Source organism: Nothobranchius furzeri, chromosome 2 (assembly GCF_043380555.1).
Source record: "Nothobranchius furzeri strain GRZ-AD chromosome 2, NfurGRZ-RIMD1, whole genome shotgun sequence".
In the NCBI taxonomy this organism is placed as follows: Eukaryota; Metazoa; Chordata; class Actinopteri; order Cyprinodontiformes; family Nothobranchiidae; genus Nothobranchius; species Nothobranchius furzeri.
This window is the reverse complement of record NC_091742.1, coordinates 2,750,327-2,764,446: the sequence shown is the minus strand read 5'-3', so window position 1 is coordinate 2,764,446 and position 14,120 is coordinate 2,750,327. Positions and strand designations below refer to the sequence as shown.

General features: G+C 43.8%; 1 protein-coding gene across 9 annotated transcripts in view; it reads right to left on the bottom strand.

Moving 5' to 3' along the window:
• syne1a (spectrin repeat containing, nuclear envelope 1a) overlaps nucleotides 1-14,120 on the bottom strand; it is a 138,191-nt gene that overhangs the window by 88,298 nt on the left and 35,773 nt on the right. For 8 of the 9 annotated variants that reach the window (XM_054747909.2, XM_054747906.2, XM_054747916.2 and 5 more), the window contains 27 exons: nucleotides 13,526-13,684; nucleotides 13,140-13,304; nucleotides 12,933-13,067; nucleotides 12,592-12,753; nucleotides 12,287-12,495; nucleotides 12,095-12,203; nucleotides 11,837-12,001; nucleotides 11,575-11,742; nucleotides 11,322-11,486; nucleotides 10,841-10,981; nucleotides 10,592-10,752; nucleotides 9,399-9,555; nucleotides 8,754-8,981; nucleotides 8,574-8,672; nucleotides 8,307-8,494; nucleotides 7,348-7,471; nucleotides 7,105-7,271; nucleotides 6,878-7,031; nucleotides 6,106-6,746; nucleotides 5,493-5,672; nucleotides 5,260-5,413; nucleotides 4,616-4,774; nucleotides 3,928-4,110; nucleotides 3,735-3,836; nucleotides 3,441-3,644; nucleotides 1,351-1,558; nucleotides 647-756 (listed from right to left, as the gene is read on the bottom strand). In XM_054747909.2, coding sequence (XP_054603884.2) covers nucleotides 647-756; nucleotides 1,351-1,558; nucleotides 3,441-3,644; nucleotides 3,735-3,836; nucleotides 3,928-4,110; nucleotides 4,616-4,774; nucleotides 5,260-5,413; nucleotides 5,493-5,672; nucleotides 6,106-6,746; nucleotides 6,878-7,031; nucleotides 7,105-7,271; nucleotides 7,348-7,471; nucleotides 8,307-8,494; nucleotides 8,574-8,672; nucleotides 8,754-8,981; nucleotides 9,399-9,555; nucleotides 10,592-10,752; nucleotides 10,841-10,981; nucleotides 11,322-11,486; nucleotides 11,575-11,742; nucleotides 11,837-12,001; nucleotides 12,095-12,203; nucleotides 12,287-12,495; nucleotides 12,592-12,753; nucleotides 12,933-13,067; nucleotides 13,140-13,304; nucleotides 13,526-13,684 — 4,797 coding nt within the window. The remainder of the gene's footprint in view (nucleotides 1-646; nucleotides 757-1,350; nucleotides 1,559-3,440; nucleotides 3,645-3,734; nucleotides 3,837-3,927; nucleotides 4,111-4,615; nucleotides 4,775-5,259; nucleotides 5,414-5,492; nucleotides 5,673-6,105; nucleotides 6,747-6,877; nucleotides 7,032-7,104; nucleotides 7,272-7,347; nucleotides 7,472-8,306; nucleotides 8,495-8,573; nucleotides 8,673-8,753; nucleotides 8,982-9,398; nucleotides 9,556-10,591; nucleotides 10,753-10,840; nucleotides 10,982-11,321; nucleotides 11,487-11,574; nucleotides 11,743-11,836; nucleotides 12,002-12,094; nucleotides 12,204-12,286; nucleotides 12,496-12,591; nucleotides 12,754-12,932; nucleotides 13,068-13,139; nucleotides 13,305-13,525; nucleotides 13,685-14,120) is intronic. The other variant, XM_054747907.2, reaches the window with a different exon arrangement.

Here is a 14,120-nt window from a genome sequence, read left to right as displayed (position 1 = left end):
TTACCTCATGCTGAAGCCTAGAAGTCAAAGTAAGAGAGTAAAGTTTTGGGAGGCGAAGCAACGAGCTAACAACAGAGTGATCATCAGCGTGGCCTAGACTAGTTTGAGGGAGCTAAAGAAGGCTACAAAATCATAGATTGATAATGACCTGGCTTTGTTGCTACTGGACTTGTAAGTAATAATATTTTTTGTTCAGCACTGAATCTTTTTACTTTGTGGTTTATTTTAGTATTAGTTGCCGCGTGTTAGCTTTAGCTCGTTAGCGCTAACTACAACAGGCTGCAGAAGGGCTCAACTGTTGTAATTCCACTTTCAACCAGTAGGAGCAGGAAACTTATTTAGTGTTGCTTTAAATAAATAATGTTGATAGTTATGCAACCTAAGAAAACACACAATGGTATACTTATTCTGGCATTAAATTTGTATTATTTTTAAAGGTAGAATATTAATTAACTAAAAGTTGTTTAAAAAGTATTCCATCTGTAAGATATTTAACATAATAAAAATGCAGGTTTGTTTTGCTAATCCAGTACAAGTGACACTGATAAATTTAAATGGCAAGCAGGTATAATATGTTTTTTTTCCCCCCAAATTTATAATAATTTGTGTGAAACATAGCACTAATGAACTGTGACAGATAACGTACCAGTCTTTGCAACTTGGCTCCGAGGACGGCAACATCTCCTGATTGGTTAAAACAGTCCTTCAGGTCCAACTTCAGATCTGTAAGCCAGGACTTAAAGTCTTGGACGAGCTCTAGTTTAAGAAAAGGAGGAGAGATCAGCAGACTACGAATTTGCCAACATGTTAAGGAAAATCAGGGGACAAATAAAAACTGCAATGATTTTTAAAATTAACGGATTGACGAGGAGAAGTAGAGGTAATGCGCCGTGGCAGATGGGAAGTGTGGGCGTGTCCACACTGTTCAGTGCTGCGTTGCCTTGGCAACGAGCCCGAAATGACTCTCTTGAGAGCAGATGCAATGAGAGCGGCGTTCACTCTGAGGCACAGGTGTGTGTCGGAGCAGCGAGAGTGCATGAGCGCACCTGACGGTGTGTGCGGATGGAGTGTGGGTTGTTGTGGGCGGACTGAGTGCGCTCTGGGGAAAAACGAGGGCTAATCAACAGCAAATCTGTTGCATTACTAACATGAGTGGATTACGCTGCCTTTGTGTGACTGTACAATGTTTGATCGGGTGGGGGAGATTTTAAGCACTGTTAGGAGCCTAATTCTTCCTCATTTGGGAATAAGTTCCAGCCTCTACTTACTCTAAGAATAAATCACGCTGCTCTTATGCTATTAGCTTCTGATAAACACTAGAAATGAAGACTCATCGGTCACGTGACTTACCGGTGAAGTGGAGCTGTAGTCCATCCTGCAGGCTGCCTCTGGTCTTGGCACAGCGTTGAGCAACAGCCTCTGTTCGCTTGGCGATGGAGGTGAGATCAGAGGAGAGGCGTGACAACTCGTGAGATGGATGTGATCTGCTTAGGGAAGTCAGAGCATCTCTGGCTGAGTCCATGTCAGCCCTCTGTTGCTGCACAACACCCTGCAGGTTCTTTAATGGAAAACAAGAAAAAATAAAGAGTTCAGAACCATAACATGTTGGTGTTTACTAGAACAGAGAGGTGGGCTGATATCTCTGTGTTAAATCTTTACATCTGTAACTGATTTTCTGCATCTAAACCACTCAAGATGTTTCATGGTGAGGTCCGACGTCTGTCCTGCTGTCAATGAGAGATGGATGACTTCTAGAATGTATGACAGTGTCAGATTCTACTAAAAAGGTGTAGATCACTTGTTTAATCAGAACATTTACAGTGGTCTGTATTAGGAATGAATGCCTTGTAAGTTGTTCTCAGTGGGAAAAAAAATATACCAGTGCACCATTTCTTGGAACTAAAGTTGCCCACACCACAGCTGAGCTTCAGACGGCAGGTTTGGGAGTCTTGTTTCCTGATATTTGGACATCTTGTCCCAGATTGGATAACAGCAGCACAGCTCTACCTCTGACTTGCAACATGAATGTTTTATCTTTACAATTAAGCGAGCCTGGAGGAGTTCCGCCATGTGGTGAAGTCGCTAATGCTAACGGTTAGCTTCTACTAGCCGAGATGTTGTCTGCTGTTTCCTGGACACTAATACAACAACAGTCTTCCCCATTGAGAGTCAAGATGGGTGAGTCCACTAGTGCTAAGTGACAGTGTGATGTGGATCTGTCAGGCTTTTCAAATCCTAGAGTTTCACTGTCTATTTTCTATCAGAAGCTATTGCAGGAGATAGGTGTAGGAGACTATTTTCATGTTCAGCCTGCATGAAAAACTCAGGGTGACCGATGATAATCAGAAATAATCATTATCACCAATAATCATTGGCTCAGCCACCCACCTGCCGATTTGACACATTAGCGCTGGGAGCCGCTCGCCTCCTTGAATAAAATGCCCTCCTCCCCTTTTCATCTAATGATCGCGGTTAACAGGAAATCCTCCAGAATGCTGCAGAGTATGTGTCTGCTTTTCTCCTGAGTGGTAAGTCTTGTGTGTGTGCGTGCTTGCGTGCACACGCTCGTTAACAACCCGTTTTTAAATAGAGAAACTGATTGAGAGACAGCACACTCGGGGGGGTTGAGGGGGGTGCGGTCTATCAATGCCTCAGTGCCGCTCTCTCGGTCCGCCAGGCGATGCCTCTTTCAGAAGCGTTTTCCTGACAAGAAGTGTGGAGGGAAGACATCTCTACCGATGCACTGACCCTCACTTTAAAGTAACACTAGCAAGTTCGTAACACTTGAAGCTTTTGCTTTAAAGTTTTTTCAGTGATTACTGAGCCAGAAACTTGAGCAGCTTCACATTGGACAGCACTCTGTAGCCCTCTGGTGACCACAAAGCATACTTAACAGTTTTGTGGATAGGGTAGGAACACTAGTGGGAGCTATATTCCTGGTTCACAGCAACAGCTGTTTAATGTGCCAGGACCTAAAACCAGAGTGATCATCTGCATGGCCAACGCTCATTTAAGGGAACAAAAGGCTGCTACAAAAACATGGACTGATGGTGACCTGGCTTTGTTGCTACTGCACTTGTAAGTAATATGTTTTTAGTCCAACAGAATGGATCTTTTGACTTAATTAGTATCAGTTAGCCTGTGTTAGCATTTGCTCGTTGTTAGCGGTAGCTACGGCAGGCTGCAGGACAGTATTGTACAAAAGTTGTAATTCTGCTTTCACTATTAGGGAGAAGTGAGACACCTATTTAGTGTTGATTTAATAAATCATTATAAAACAAAAAAATAGTTTCCAGTAAACAAGATGTCATAATTCAAAGCTAAACTGATCTTACATCTGTGTAAATCCCTCAGGAAAAGATGGATGATCATAATGTTACAGCTAAAAATGTTCTATGTTCCATAAAGATAACTAAATGTAAACAGTGATGCAGGAATACCTTAACTGTGTGAATATCTTCAAGAGAAGAAGCTTCAGAAAGGTCCACTAAGGAGCCCTCAGCTGCCTCCAGCCGCTCGCTCATCTGGGCCATGAGATCTTCAAGTCGCTGCTTCTGGAAGTTGAAGTAGGTCAGAGTGTGTTTGGCCTGGTTGTACACCTCCTGCGCATGGAACATTTTCTTCCTCAGCTCTGACTCCAGGACCTGGTTTGACAAAATCAGAACCATTGTAAAACAAATGCATTGTTTCACTTTCATCCATTTCCATTTAAATGTAAAATAAACTTCATTCACCTGCATTTGAATCGGCGTTTCCTGCAGTTTGGCTTGTTCCTTCAGTTCTGCCACTCTCTCCTGCAGAACATCCAGCTTCTGCTCCCTCTTTTCCACCTCAGCCTACAGATCAAAGTGTGAGACATCTAAATCACATCCACCAACACCTCTCTGAGCACCACATCTCTATCATCGCCACCCTGCCTGCTCTGACCTGAAAGGTGTCGAGCTGAGTCTCTGCAGAATCTCCATCACCAAGTCTGGAGACGGCATCGCTGAGATCGGCAACGGAGGTGCTTGTCCACTGGTTGATGTCCTTCTCCATGGCCTTCAGGTCATCCCAGAGTTCAACGCAGCAGCCAAGTCTTTCTGTATTTGTTTGAATCTTCTCTGAAACCTGAAGGAAGGAAACAAATTGCAGCCTGAGTGCGGAACAGAAAACATCTCAATCAGCAGCAGAGTAAGGGTCACCCTCCTTTGTGTTTAGCCGCCTCTGTCGCTCTTCAACAAGGGATGGTACGTTTTTCAGGGAGGTGGAGGAAAAATGAGGCATAATTAGTTTGACAGATGTGGGAGTGAGAAATGAGGGAAGATAGAGAAGAAGATAACCTGTCTAGACATGTTTGGATTTTTCTGTCTCATTTGTGACAGCTGAGGAGAAAACTAGACCCTAAACTAGGAGAAGATGCACAAAAAGAAGGAAAAACCTGTAAAATGAATGCAAAAAAGAAGAATAGCTCGGGTTTGTGGCAGAGAAGAGTGTGAACTACATATTCCACTTAAGATTTCACATTGTGATGTGACCATTTTCTGTAATTTTACAAATCAATTGGATTATATCTGCCTCTGTAGGGATAACAACAACAAAAAACAACATGTGCATGTGCTGAAGCATCACTCACCAACAACCACTGGTCCCTGAGAGTTTCCGTTTCCTTCTGAATGGAGCTCATGTCAGAATTAGGCACCTTCTCCATTTCTCTCTGCAGGTCCTCAATTGTGCAGATGAGCTGGTCCATGTCCTCCTGCTTCTCTCTCAGTTCAGCTTGGAGGAGTTTGTGCTGCAGAGAAGAGGCGATGACAGCAAGCCACCACCAGAGGGAGGGAAACGGCACAAACAGCGAGGTTAAAAATCTTTATTTTGTCACTTGAGAAGACAGAAAACTAAACAAAAAACATTAAATATAAAGAATCCTTGGTTTACTGATAGAAAACAATCTCATGGATTAATGATGATTTTTAATAATGAGCTGATGAAATAACTGAATAGTTGATTCATTACAGAAGGAATCTGAATACGTTTAAAGGCATGCTATGCAACTTTTAGATTAAGGTGTTAAAAAGATGATTGCACAGTTTCCGAGTTGCTTTCACTAACGAACACTAGGGGGTGCTAAATGCAAGCCAAAACTGCATAGTGTCCCTTTAATGAATGAAAGAATTTAGAACATGTTTAGAAATGCAATAAGAGAGACAAATGTTACTCGTTAATTTCAAAAACGTACATTTTAACAATAACTTCTATCATAAATCCAGGGTTACTGACTTGGGTGAAAGCACGTCGGGCGTCCTGAGTGTTATGATTGTGGTCGGGCAGATTGTGAGCTACAGCCTGAGCGCTTTCCACCACAGCAGCAAGGATCGACTTCAAGTGGAGGAATAAGCGGAGAAGATCCACCACGACTCCACTCTGCTCCTGACTGCAGATGGAGACGGAGGCCAGAACAGGTGATGACAACAGAGCTGATTTTATTTTAAATCACCAACTCTATGGTTTACCTATTGGTTATCAGCGTCTTCACGTCGTCCCAGGCTGTCTTCACCAGCGACACCTCCCTGAGAGCTTCTGCTGCCAGCTCGCCGTCTCTCTGGGCCAGCTGCTTCCCTTTCTCTTCCAACCATCGCTGGGAGTGCTGCAGTGACTGGAGCTCGTCCTCCAGCTGGACAAAGAAACGCAGCCTGGGAGAAATAAATCCACAAGAAAACAATGAGGATTACCTGCCCCAGTCTAACGAAATGCATCCTTTTTTTGTTTAGAATTTAAATAAATTTCTCCATCTGGGCGTCTGGCGTCAGTAATTTGGCAGCATGCGCTCCAGATTTTGGCATGAAAAATCTCACATAATGGACAAAAATTAAGTTCAAATGTGGTTTTTTAACTCAAACAAAATGTCTTCTCTGCTTTAGAAAGGAAAGTGTAGATGGTTCTGAGTCCAATCGATCTGAGCTTTCATTATGATAAAAAGATGCTGCTTTGTAGTGAAAACGACCGTGCTTTGTATTTAGCTCCTTAGACAGATCTAAAAGGGATTACTAATCCAACAAAAGGATTAAAATAAGCATCAGAGAGAATATTTGTAGTTATTTTAGTCAGTGTATGAAATGTCCATACCTGTTTTGAAATGCCAGCACAGTGCACTCTCTTGCCTCTAGCCGTCTTGCATCTTCCTCTAGTTTCTCCAAATTTTTCATCACCTCTTCCTTTCTCTCTCTGAAGGAGCACCACAGGGCCCCTAGAGCATCTGCTTCACTTTGTCTCCACCCAACGGCCCTCTGCGCCTCCTCCAGAGAAGCGGTGAGGGCCGCTGCCTGTCCTCTGCAGGATGTCCTGTCCTGAGGATGGCTAGCGTCTCCAGCTCCACACAGATGCAGATGCGCCTTGCTCAGCTGCCCGTCTAACCTGACTGCCTCGGCTTCAAGTCGGGCCACATCCTTAGCTACCTCCTTTAACCCACAGTGTAGTTCTTCAGCTTTGGAGTGATCCCAGCTCCCCCTGCCTTCCACCGCTTCATGGAGGCGACGCACGACCTTTGCCGCTGCTTCGTATTTCTCAAGGAAAGTCTTTAATTCAATCAAGCTTTCTTTACGGACGAGCAGGAGACGCTGGGATTCGCTGAGGGGCTGTAAGCAGTCCTCCCTCCAGGCCTGTAGCTGCTGCTGAGCCTCGGCGGTGGAACAGAAAAGCAGCGACGATTCTCTTTGATGCAGAGTTTCTATCAGCGATGCATTCTCTTGTAGCTGTGTCTCATTCTCCTGCAGCAAGTTCATGCAGTTAAACACATGCAAGCAAGCTTCCACAGAAATCACATAATATCACTGTTTTAGAAAATCTAAATAAACATGCAAATGACGTATCATTTAGAAACAAATGATGGATTTAACACCTGCAGTTTAGCACTCGCAGCATCCAGATTTGAAATATCAACACAAAAGGAGCTTCTGAGGCCAGACAGGGCTTTTTCACTCCTCTGTCTCACGGTTAAAAGGGTCTGATCAAACTGCTCCAGCTGATCCAAGTGCATCTCCAGGAGCTTAAACCTGGATTTAAAAACGAAAGTCATGTTTCAAAGGTTTGAATATCTCTAAATAAATCATATTTCATGAAAAATACCTCTGTGTTATGCAAATTTTAACAGAGGTACATCTCGTCTGAAGTTGATGGAGGTCATTGTCGAGCTCCTGGACACGAGTCTCTGGTGCAGTAGGACGCAGACAAAGCTGCAGGTTGGAAAGGCCGTGGAGGAGGACTTCATAGGACGGCGTCTCTTCCTGCATCTCCTGGAAGGATGCACGAATGGTTAACATTGATGTCATGTAAGGCAACATCTCCTAGCGACAGGCGCATCAATTTTACCTGCACGTTCTGCAGCTCATTCCTAAGTTTGACTTTGTCTGCAGAGAAAAGTTTGGTGTCTGGGCAGCAAACAGACGCGCACCTGTCCAGCCAGCTCTTCAGGGAGGAATTCTCCTTTTCAAACCTGCAGATGTAAATGTGAGCAGTAGTTGGAACTGAGCAAAAGTTTTTAAAGTTCAGAAACACTCACTACAACGCCTTCTCCTTCTTATTTTATCAGATAAAATCTTAGCATCAGTGACAGGGCAGTAATAGGGCAGCCATATCTCACCAGAACACCCAAAGCTGAAAGTAATCCCTCATATATTAATGTCTGTAGGGGGGAGGATGAAGCTGACCACACACAAACACACACTCACACACACAAAGTGAGCAGAAACATAACAGCAAAAGAGATAATTGAGTTCATTCTGAATAGAACTGCTGTGACAGCAAAGTGTCCGCTCTTTAAACAGCTGCGTCGTTATTTCCCCCCTCATGAATAAAAAAACAAACCCACTGGAAGAATTTTATTCAGAGAAAAACAATATGATCCAAAAAACTGTATCATTAGAATAAAAAAGGCAAAAGCTGACAGGGAGACAGACAAGATCTCGCTCTTTTACGTCACATTAAGATGAGAAAACGGTTCGGAGGATAAAAGAGGAAATTGGTGTGGAGATTAAAAAAAATTCTGCAGAAAAAGAAAGCAGACAATGAAACGTGGAAATGTTTCTAAAGAGAATAAACTGCATATGTGTGAGAGAGCAGACAGCAATTAGTACAGCTGTTACTGCATAAAATATTTTAAAAGATGATTATACTCCAAATCTTCACATTTCTTTAGATGTCTGGACATGAATCAATAAATAGCTGCATAAAGGGCACTAATATAATTAAGTGTAATCATACTATCAGCAAAAACACTAAGAAGATGGTTTGTTTGTGTCAAAATGACCAGATTAGTGGATCCACTGTACCTTTGCCACAGAGCTAGAAGGCTATCCAGGGTGGATTGCTTCTCTGCAGCCTTTCCAGCAAGTTGCCTTTGCTGCTTCTGGAGGTCAGCCACCTCCTCCTCCAGCTGGCTGCCCTCTCTGAGCCTCTTCATGGCCGAACACAACGCCATCAGCCGGGGCTTCAGCTGCTCCACACTCTGGCAGACCTCCTGGAGTAAATTAAAATGTACTTGAGCATAAAACGCCTTAATCATCCTGCTTAATAACGAACGTAGTAGCTGTTCCTACCATGTGATCCTGGAGGATTTTGTAGGTTTCTGATGAAGAGGTGCAGAAACTGATAGGAAAGTCCAGTTTTTCTTTGAGGTCACTTATTGCTTTTTTAACCTGAAAAACAAGTTTTGTAACATTTTAGCTCAAAAACAATGTTGAAGAGGATAGTTTTCTTATCTTCTATGATGTTTTAACCTGTTCCAGGTTATCGTTGCATCTCTGCCTGTAGGTGGCGCTCTGATTGAGCTGTACGCCAAGCTGCTCTATTCTTCCCACTAGCTCCTCGAAGCACCTCCTCATCAGGAGGAGCTGTGCACGTAATCGTCCAGCCTCTCCAGAGGTCACAAACCTGGACAGGGCCTCACAGTCAGCCTCCATTTGGGTCAGAGTCGGCCTTCTGTCCTCCAAACCCTCACCTATCATCTAAAAAAGGACAGGACGTGGGGTGAAAATATTATCTGGAGACATGAAATTACTGTAGCGTGAAACCTGATGATTAAATTCAAGTCCTGGTATTTTAATTTATTTTCTAAAATCTGTCATTACATTGATGAGGTCTGGCATGCTGAGATTGGAATTATGACATGTTATCCTTGTCTGTAATGACCCAATTTCTGCAAGAAATTAGATTTAAAACCTGAATTTTACACCATTTGAAACCAATTGCTTACAGTAAACTGTATAAGCAAAGCCAGACAGCAACATAAATCTCTCAAAAATGTCTAAAAGATGCATGTTCTTTTATTTGAGTGGAGTGTATGAAAAGTACTCCAACATGCAGCAATAGCGGGATGCATTTTCCCACATACAAGTGAAGGGATGAAAACAAAAGCCGCATACCTCCACGGTGCTGATATGCTTGTCTAAAGCATCTGAGGAGGATGCGAAGCTGGCAGCTTCCAGCTCCTTCTCTTTGTCATTGATCCACTGAGAAAAAGCCTCAAATTCAGCGCTGAACTGTTCCCACTGTGCACACACTCGCTTCAGCAGGACAAAACTGCAACAAAAACATCCAGATCAGAACAGACGACTGAGAATAAACTCAAAACACACGGAGACCAAACAGACTGCTAAATTTGATCTATTCATACAGAGTTGTGAGAAAAAAACTTGTTTCATGTCTGCAGCTCTACCCAAACAGCTATTTTTTTCTACTTCCATAAATATTGTCCCAAAAATAGAGAAATTACGGGTTCACACAGAATACATGTGATTATGTAGATTTTATAGACGTTATAAAGTGAAAGGTCTTCAAAACACAAGAAAGGAAGCCTCTGCCACTGTTTAATGGCGTTCTAGGTAACTTTGTCATATAAATCATTTTCTTGAGCCAGCTACTATAACCTTTTACACGGTAAATGAAATGTCACTCAGATCCCACTGCTCCTTGTAGCCAGAATACCACACTTGTAACTTCAGAGTATCCAGACCTGTCCCTGTTAGTCAGTTGTAAAGAGGCTAGCCGACATGCTAGCGCTGGAGTCTGCTTCCAGTATGTTTCCTGCATGTTTGATGAAGGAAGACATATTGAGCTGAGCCTGGTTGGGAAAAGGCGAGGCATTAAGCCACCTGAACAAATATTCGAGCGTCTCGGTAAGAAACGCGTCTTTCATGGACTGTTTAGAGTTAAAGGTGATGATCATAATGTTTTTGTCTTTCTGTTTTGCCTTATTCTACAAGTGCCGCTGCCGTTTTTTAATCCGTTTATACCACGTTGTGTGCCGGTTTTGCATTTCCAACTGTTTGAAAAGGAGGAAAACTACTTTTTTTAAGTATTTTGTGGTTCATTAAAACCCGGCTTCATTTAGATCACAAACACAGCTGATTTGTGTGGTTTAGTGATGAACCACTCCTGTAGACACTAATGAACGCTGTGGAGACATTTCAGCTGTTAAATTAAGATGTTAAAAAGACAAACACACAGCGAGGAGAGAGTTTCACTTTTGGTTTTATGGCAGTATATTAATAACGGACACTAGGGGGTGCTAAAAGCAAGCTAAAACTACCAAATGTGCCTTTAAAATAGGACGTACCTCTCTTTAAGATGTTTCTGCAGTTCAGTGACCTCCTCCCTGGTGGACTGGGCCTGCTGCAGAAGCAGTCCCTGGTTCTTTGGGCCGAGTTCAATATCTGCTGCCTTCTCCAATAGAAGATCTGCTCGTACAGAATACTCCTCAAACGTTATGAAAAGCCCCTGTGGAGGGAAAAAAAGAATTTCTAGCTAAATGAGCTTTAATTCAAAGGTAATTCTGTGAGCATGAACACATTTCATAAACACACACCTTGTTATGGTGGAGTTCACTTCTCAGGCTCTCTAGACTGTTAAATGTGAGTTCTTTCAGCAGCTCATTGTTGGCGTTTGTGATAAACCTCCAAATTGCTTCTCTTTCCATCTCAAAGCTTTGCCAAGAGCTTAGAGTTGCCTTGAAGTGACAAAAAAAAACAAACAAGAAAACTAAAGTTAGGAAGTAGAAAGACCTAAATAAATGATTACTTCTACCAGAGGTGTATGTGTTAAACTCCTGCAGACTTGCACATTTGTTTAAATTTTAAAATCAAGTCAGAATAGTTGTTTTAGGTGGAGATTTATCTCAATTTCCAACTAGATAAAAAAAATCTCAATAGAAAACAAAAGTAACAAACCAATGTGTGGTTAAGATCCAACACCAGAAAATCAATGCCCACAGTGGGAGTGTGTGCATGTGGGTGATAAATGACACTAGCACGTGTAAACATCAGCATGCTGACCGTGGCGTCGTCTACCTGCAGGTTGTGCTCCCTCACTCCAGATTTGCGGTCGACCTCGTTGAAAGCTCCTTCCAGCTCCTGCAGAGGCTGACTCAGCACCTCGCCGGTCTGCAGCTGACGGCAGTGAGACACCAGCAGCTCCGCCTCCTTCCTGTTAGCGTTCAGCTGTTTCAGGTGTTGCTAAAAAAAAAGACACAAAATGAAAAATACCCAACATGTTTGATTTATAACGGTTTTCATTTGTCGGCGTCGTGAGGGGGCAACACACCTGGTGAATGAGGTGCAGTTGTTTGGCCTCCTCCAGGCTCTCAGCATTCAGGATCCTGCTCGTCTGCTCCTCAGCCTCCTTCCTGGACTTTAAGACCTCCTGAAGAGCACCATGCACTTCATCTCTCAGCTCTTCATACTGGTACAGAGCAGAGCCTTCCTCTCCCTGCTGTGACGTAGAAACAAAGACCATAAAATCACCAAGATCTTAGTGTTGTGAAAGACTGCCACACGGGGAAAATGAGCTTTCTGCTTAGAATAACCTGACAGACTGAAGACAGGAGTGCTCGAAGGTCCGTTGAGAGTTTGGCCAGAGCTGCTCTCTGCCTCTTGACCTCCAGCTCAGAGCTAACCTCAGAAAGCTCGGTTAGATGACTCTTCAGCCACAGCAGATCCTCTTCTCGGGCGTTCACTGCTTTCTGCAGAGCCTGGCATGACATAAGTGCAACATCCTCATGAATGGTGTTAAATGTACAGTGCTAGTTGCAGCATATAAGATCAGAGATCACAAGCTTGCTCACCTGGACAGAAGCATCAACATCCTCCTGACATCGGGAATCCATTGCTGTCTCTCTCAAAAGCCTCACCTGTCCTCTCTGAGATGACAGCCAATCAGAAATCTCACAGAACCTAAAATACAAACAAACTCATTTCACTTCCTTTCGTCTCATTTACTGTCAATAATCAGAACATCTGGTTTTGATGGTGTGCACCTCTCGTTCCACTCTTTCCATTTGTCAGGGTGTTGCTCCAGCTTCAGGTGCGTGATCCTGATTTGCTCCTTAACCTCCCCTGCAGCCCTCCTCAAGGAGTCAAGAGTTTGATGCGCTGGGTCGTTATCAGGCAGCTTTTGACACACGTCCTCCATGTTTCTGATCCTTTTCTCACACAAAGCCAGCGGTTTGCGTTCTCTGAAGAAAGTCTGGGGATCAAACCAAAGGAAAGGTAGAAACATGAAGATATTTCCTTTTCTTCCTTTGGTCCTGCTGCCGGTTAGATCTGCTTATCCAGGGCTCACTCTGTGCTCTTTGATCACTCGCTCACTGGTGCAAGTTCCTGACAGAGATCGCATTTCTCTGTCCAGCTCCGCCCTGCAGTCCTGGAGGATCAGAGCCACTCGGTTTCTCTCCACCTCCACCTTCAGGTGAAGCAGGTGAGATGGTACCTCAGCCTGGAGATCCTGAGCAAACGGATAAACGATACTAGTAAATAGAGAGGACTTCCCATTTAGAGCATGGCAGTTGGAGACAGCGCTGTTTAGACCAAGGGTCTCGCTTATTAAATAACTAAATTGATGTCTTTGTGCCAGGAGAGATGGAGAGTAATTAGTAAGAGTGTTAAAACACGTTGACCCCTGACCTTCCAGTTCTTGTGCAGGCGGCGCACCGTCTCCTGCAGCCCCTGTTGCTCCTCTTGAGGGAGGATGTCTGTCAACTCATCACACGCTTTCAGGAACACGCTAAGAACCCGTTGGTCTAGTTGGCCAAAGAAGTCCTGCAGCATGAAAGTCAAAATGTTTTTCTTTGTTGTGTAATTCACAGCAGAAGGCTGCGGATTTCATCTCACCGTGTGTTTCCTCAGTAACTCCTCAGCGTCTCCAGTCTCCTTCAAACAGCCCTGAGCTTTCTTCAACACTCTCTCCAGCTCCTGCCGTGATTCCTCAAACCTCCTCCTCAGGCACTTGTTGGCCTCCTCCTGCCTCCTCCACTCTCCCACCTCCTTCAGCAAAGCCTTAGGAGGACGGCAACAGTAATGGGTCTCATTGGCACAACAGGGTAATTACATTATTTGTTTTACATCAAGGCTAATGACTAATGAGAGATGTGACGAGGAGCCTAATCAGCACCTCGTGGGCGGTTTGATGTTTAATTTAGATCATTTTTTGTGCCATTGTCAACGTTGGGCCTGATTCAGTCGATGCACGACGTCGTGTTGCTTCAGACAATAATAACCTGTAACGATCCTTGAATTTCTGCAACTCTCTTCTGCAGCAGAGACAGGTCCAGGTTTCGGAGCACCTTGCTGTTGCCGAGCATCTTCTGCAGGGTGTAGTGGTTCCTCTCAATCACCGACACATACCTTTTACAGCTCTGCTGCTGGTTTAACAAATCCTGAGACAATTAGGGAGACAAAAAAAGCATAAATCTATTGGCTGTGCTAATGCTGAAACTTTTTAATAAAATTATGACTGAACAACCATCTTCTGGATAGTGTTTCCTCACGTAATAAACAGTGGGTGTTTTACTGATGAGGTCCGCCACTAGACAGTACCATGGCAGAGATGCATGTAGAGAGGTGGCCTGCAGCATGTTCACATATACTTTTCACTCTTTCTTGTTCTCAGGGTCCCTGTTTGCTGCATGGTTTAGTTTCCCTGCTCAAACACACCAGATTCAATTATCAGGCTGCTGCAGAGCTGGACGAGAGCAAACCCATTAATTTGACTCGGCTGTGTTGGGGCAGCGGAACAACTTAAGAATGCAGAGCAGGAGGTCCCAAAGGCCTGGAATAGAAAGCACCGCTCTAAGGTGGTGCAAACTAGGTAAT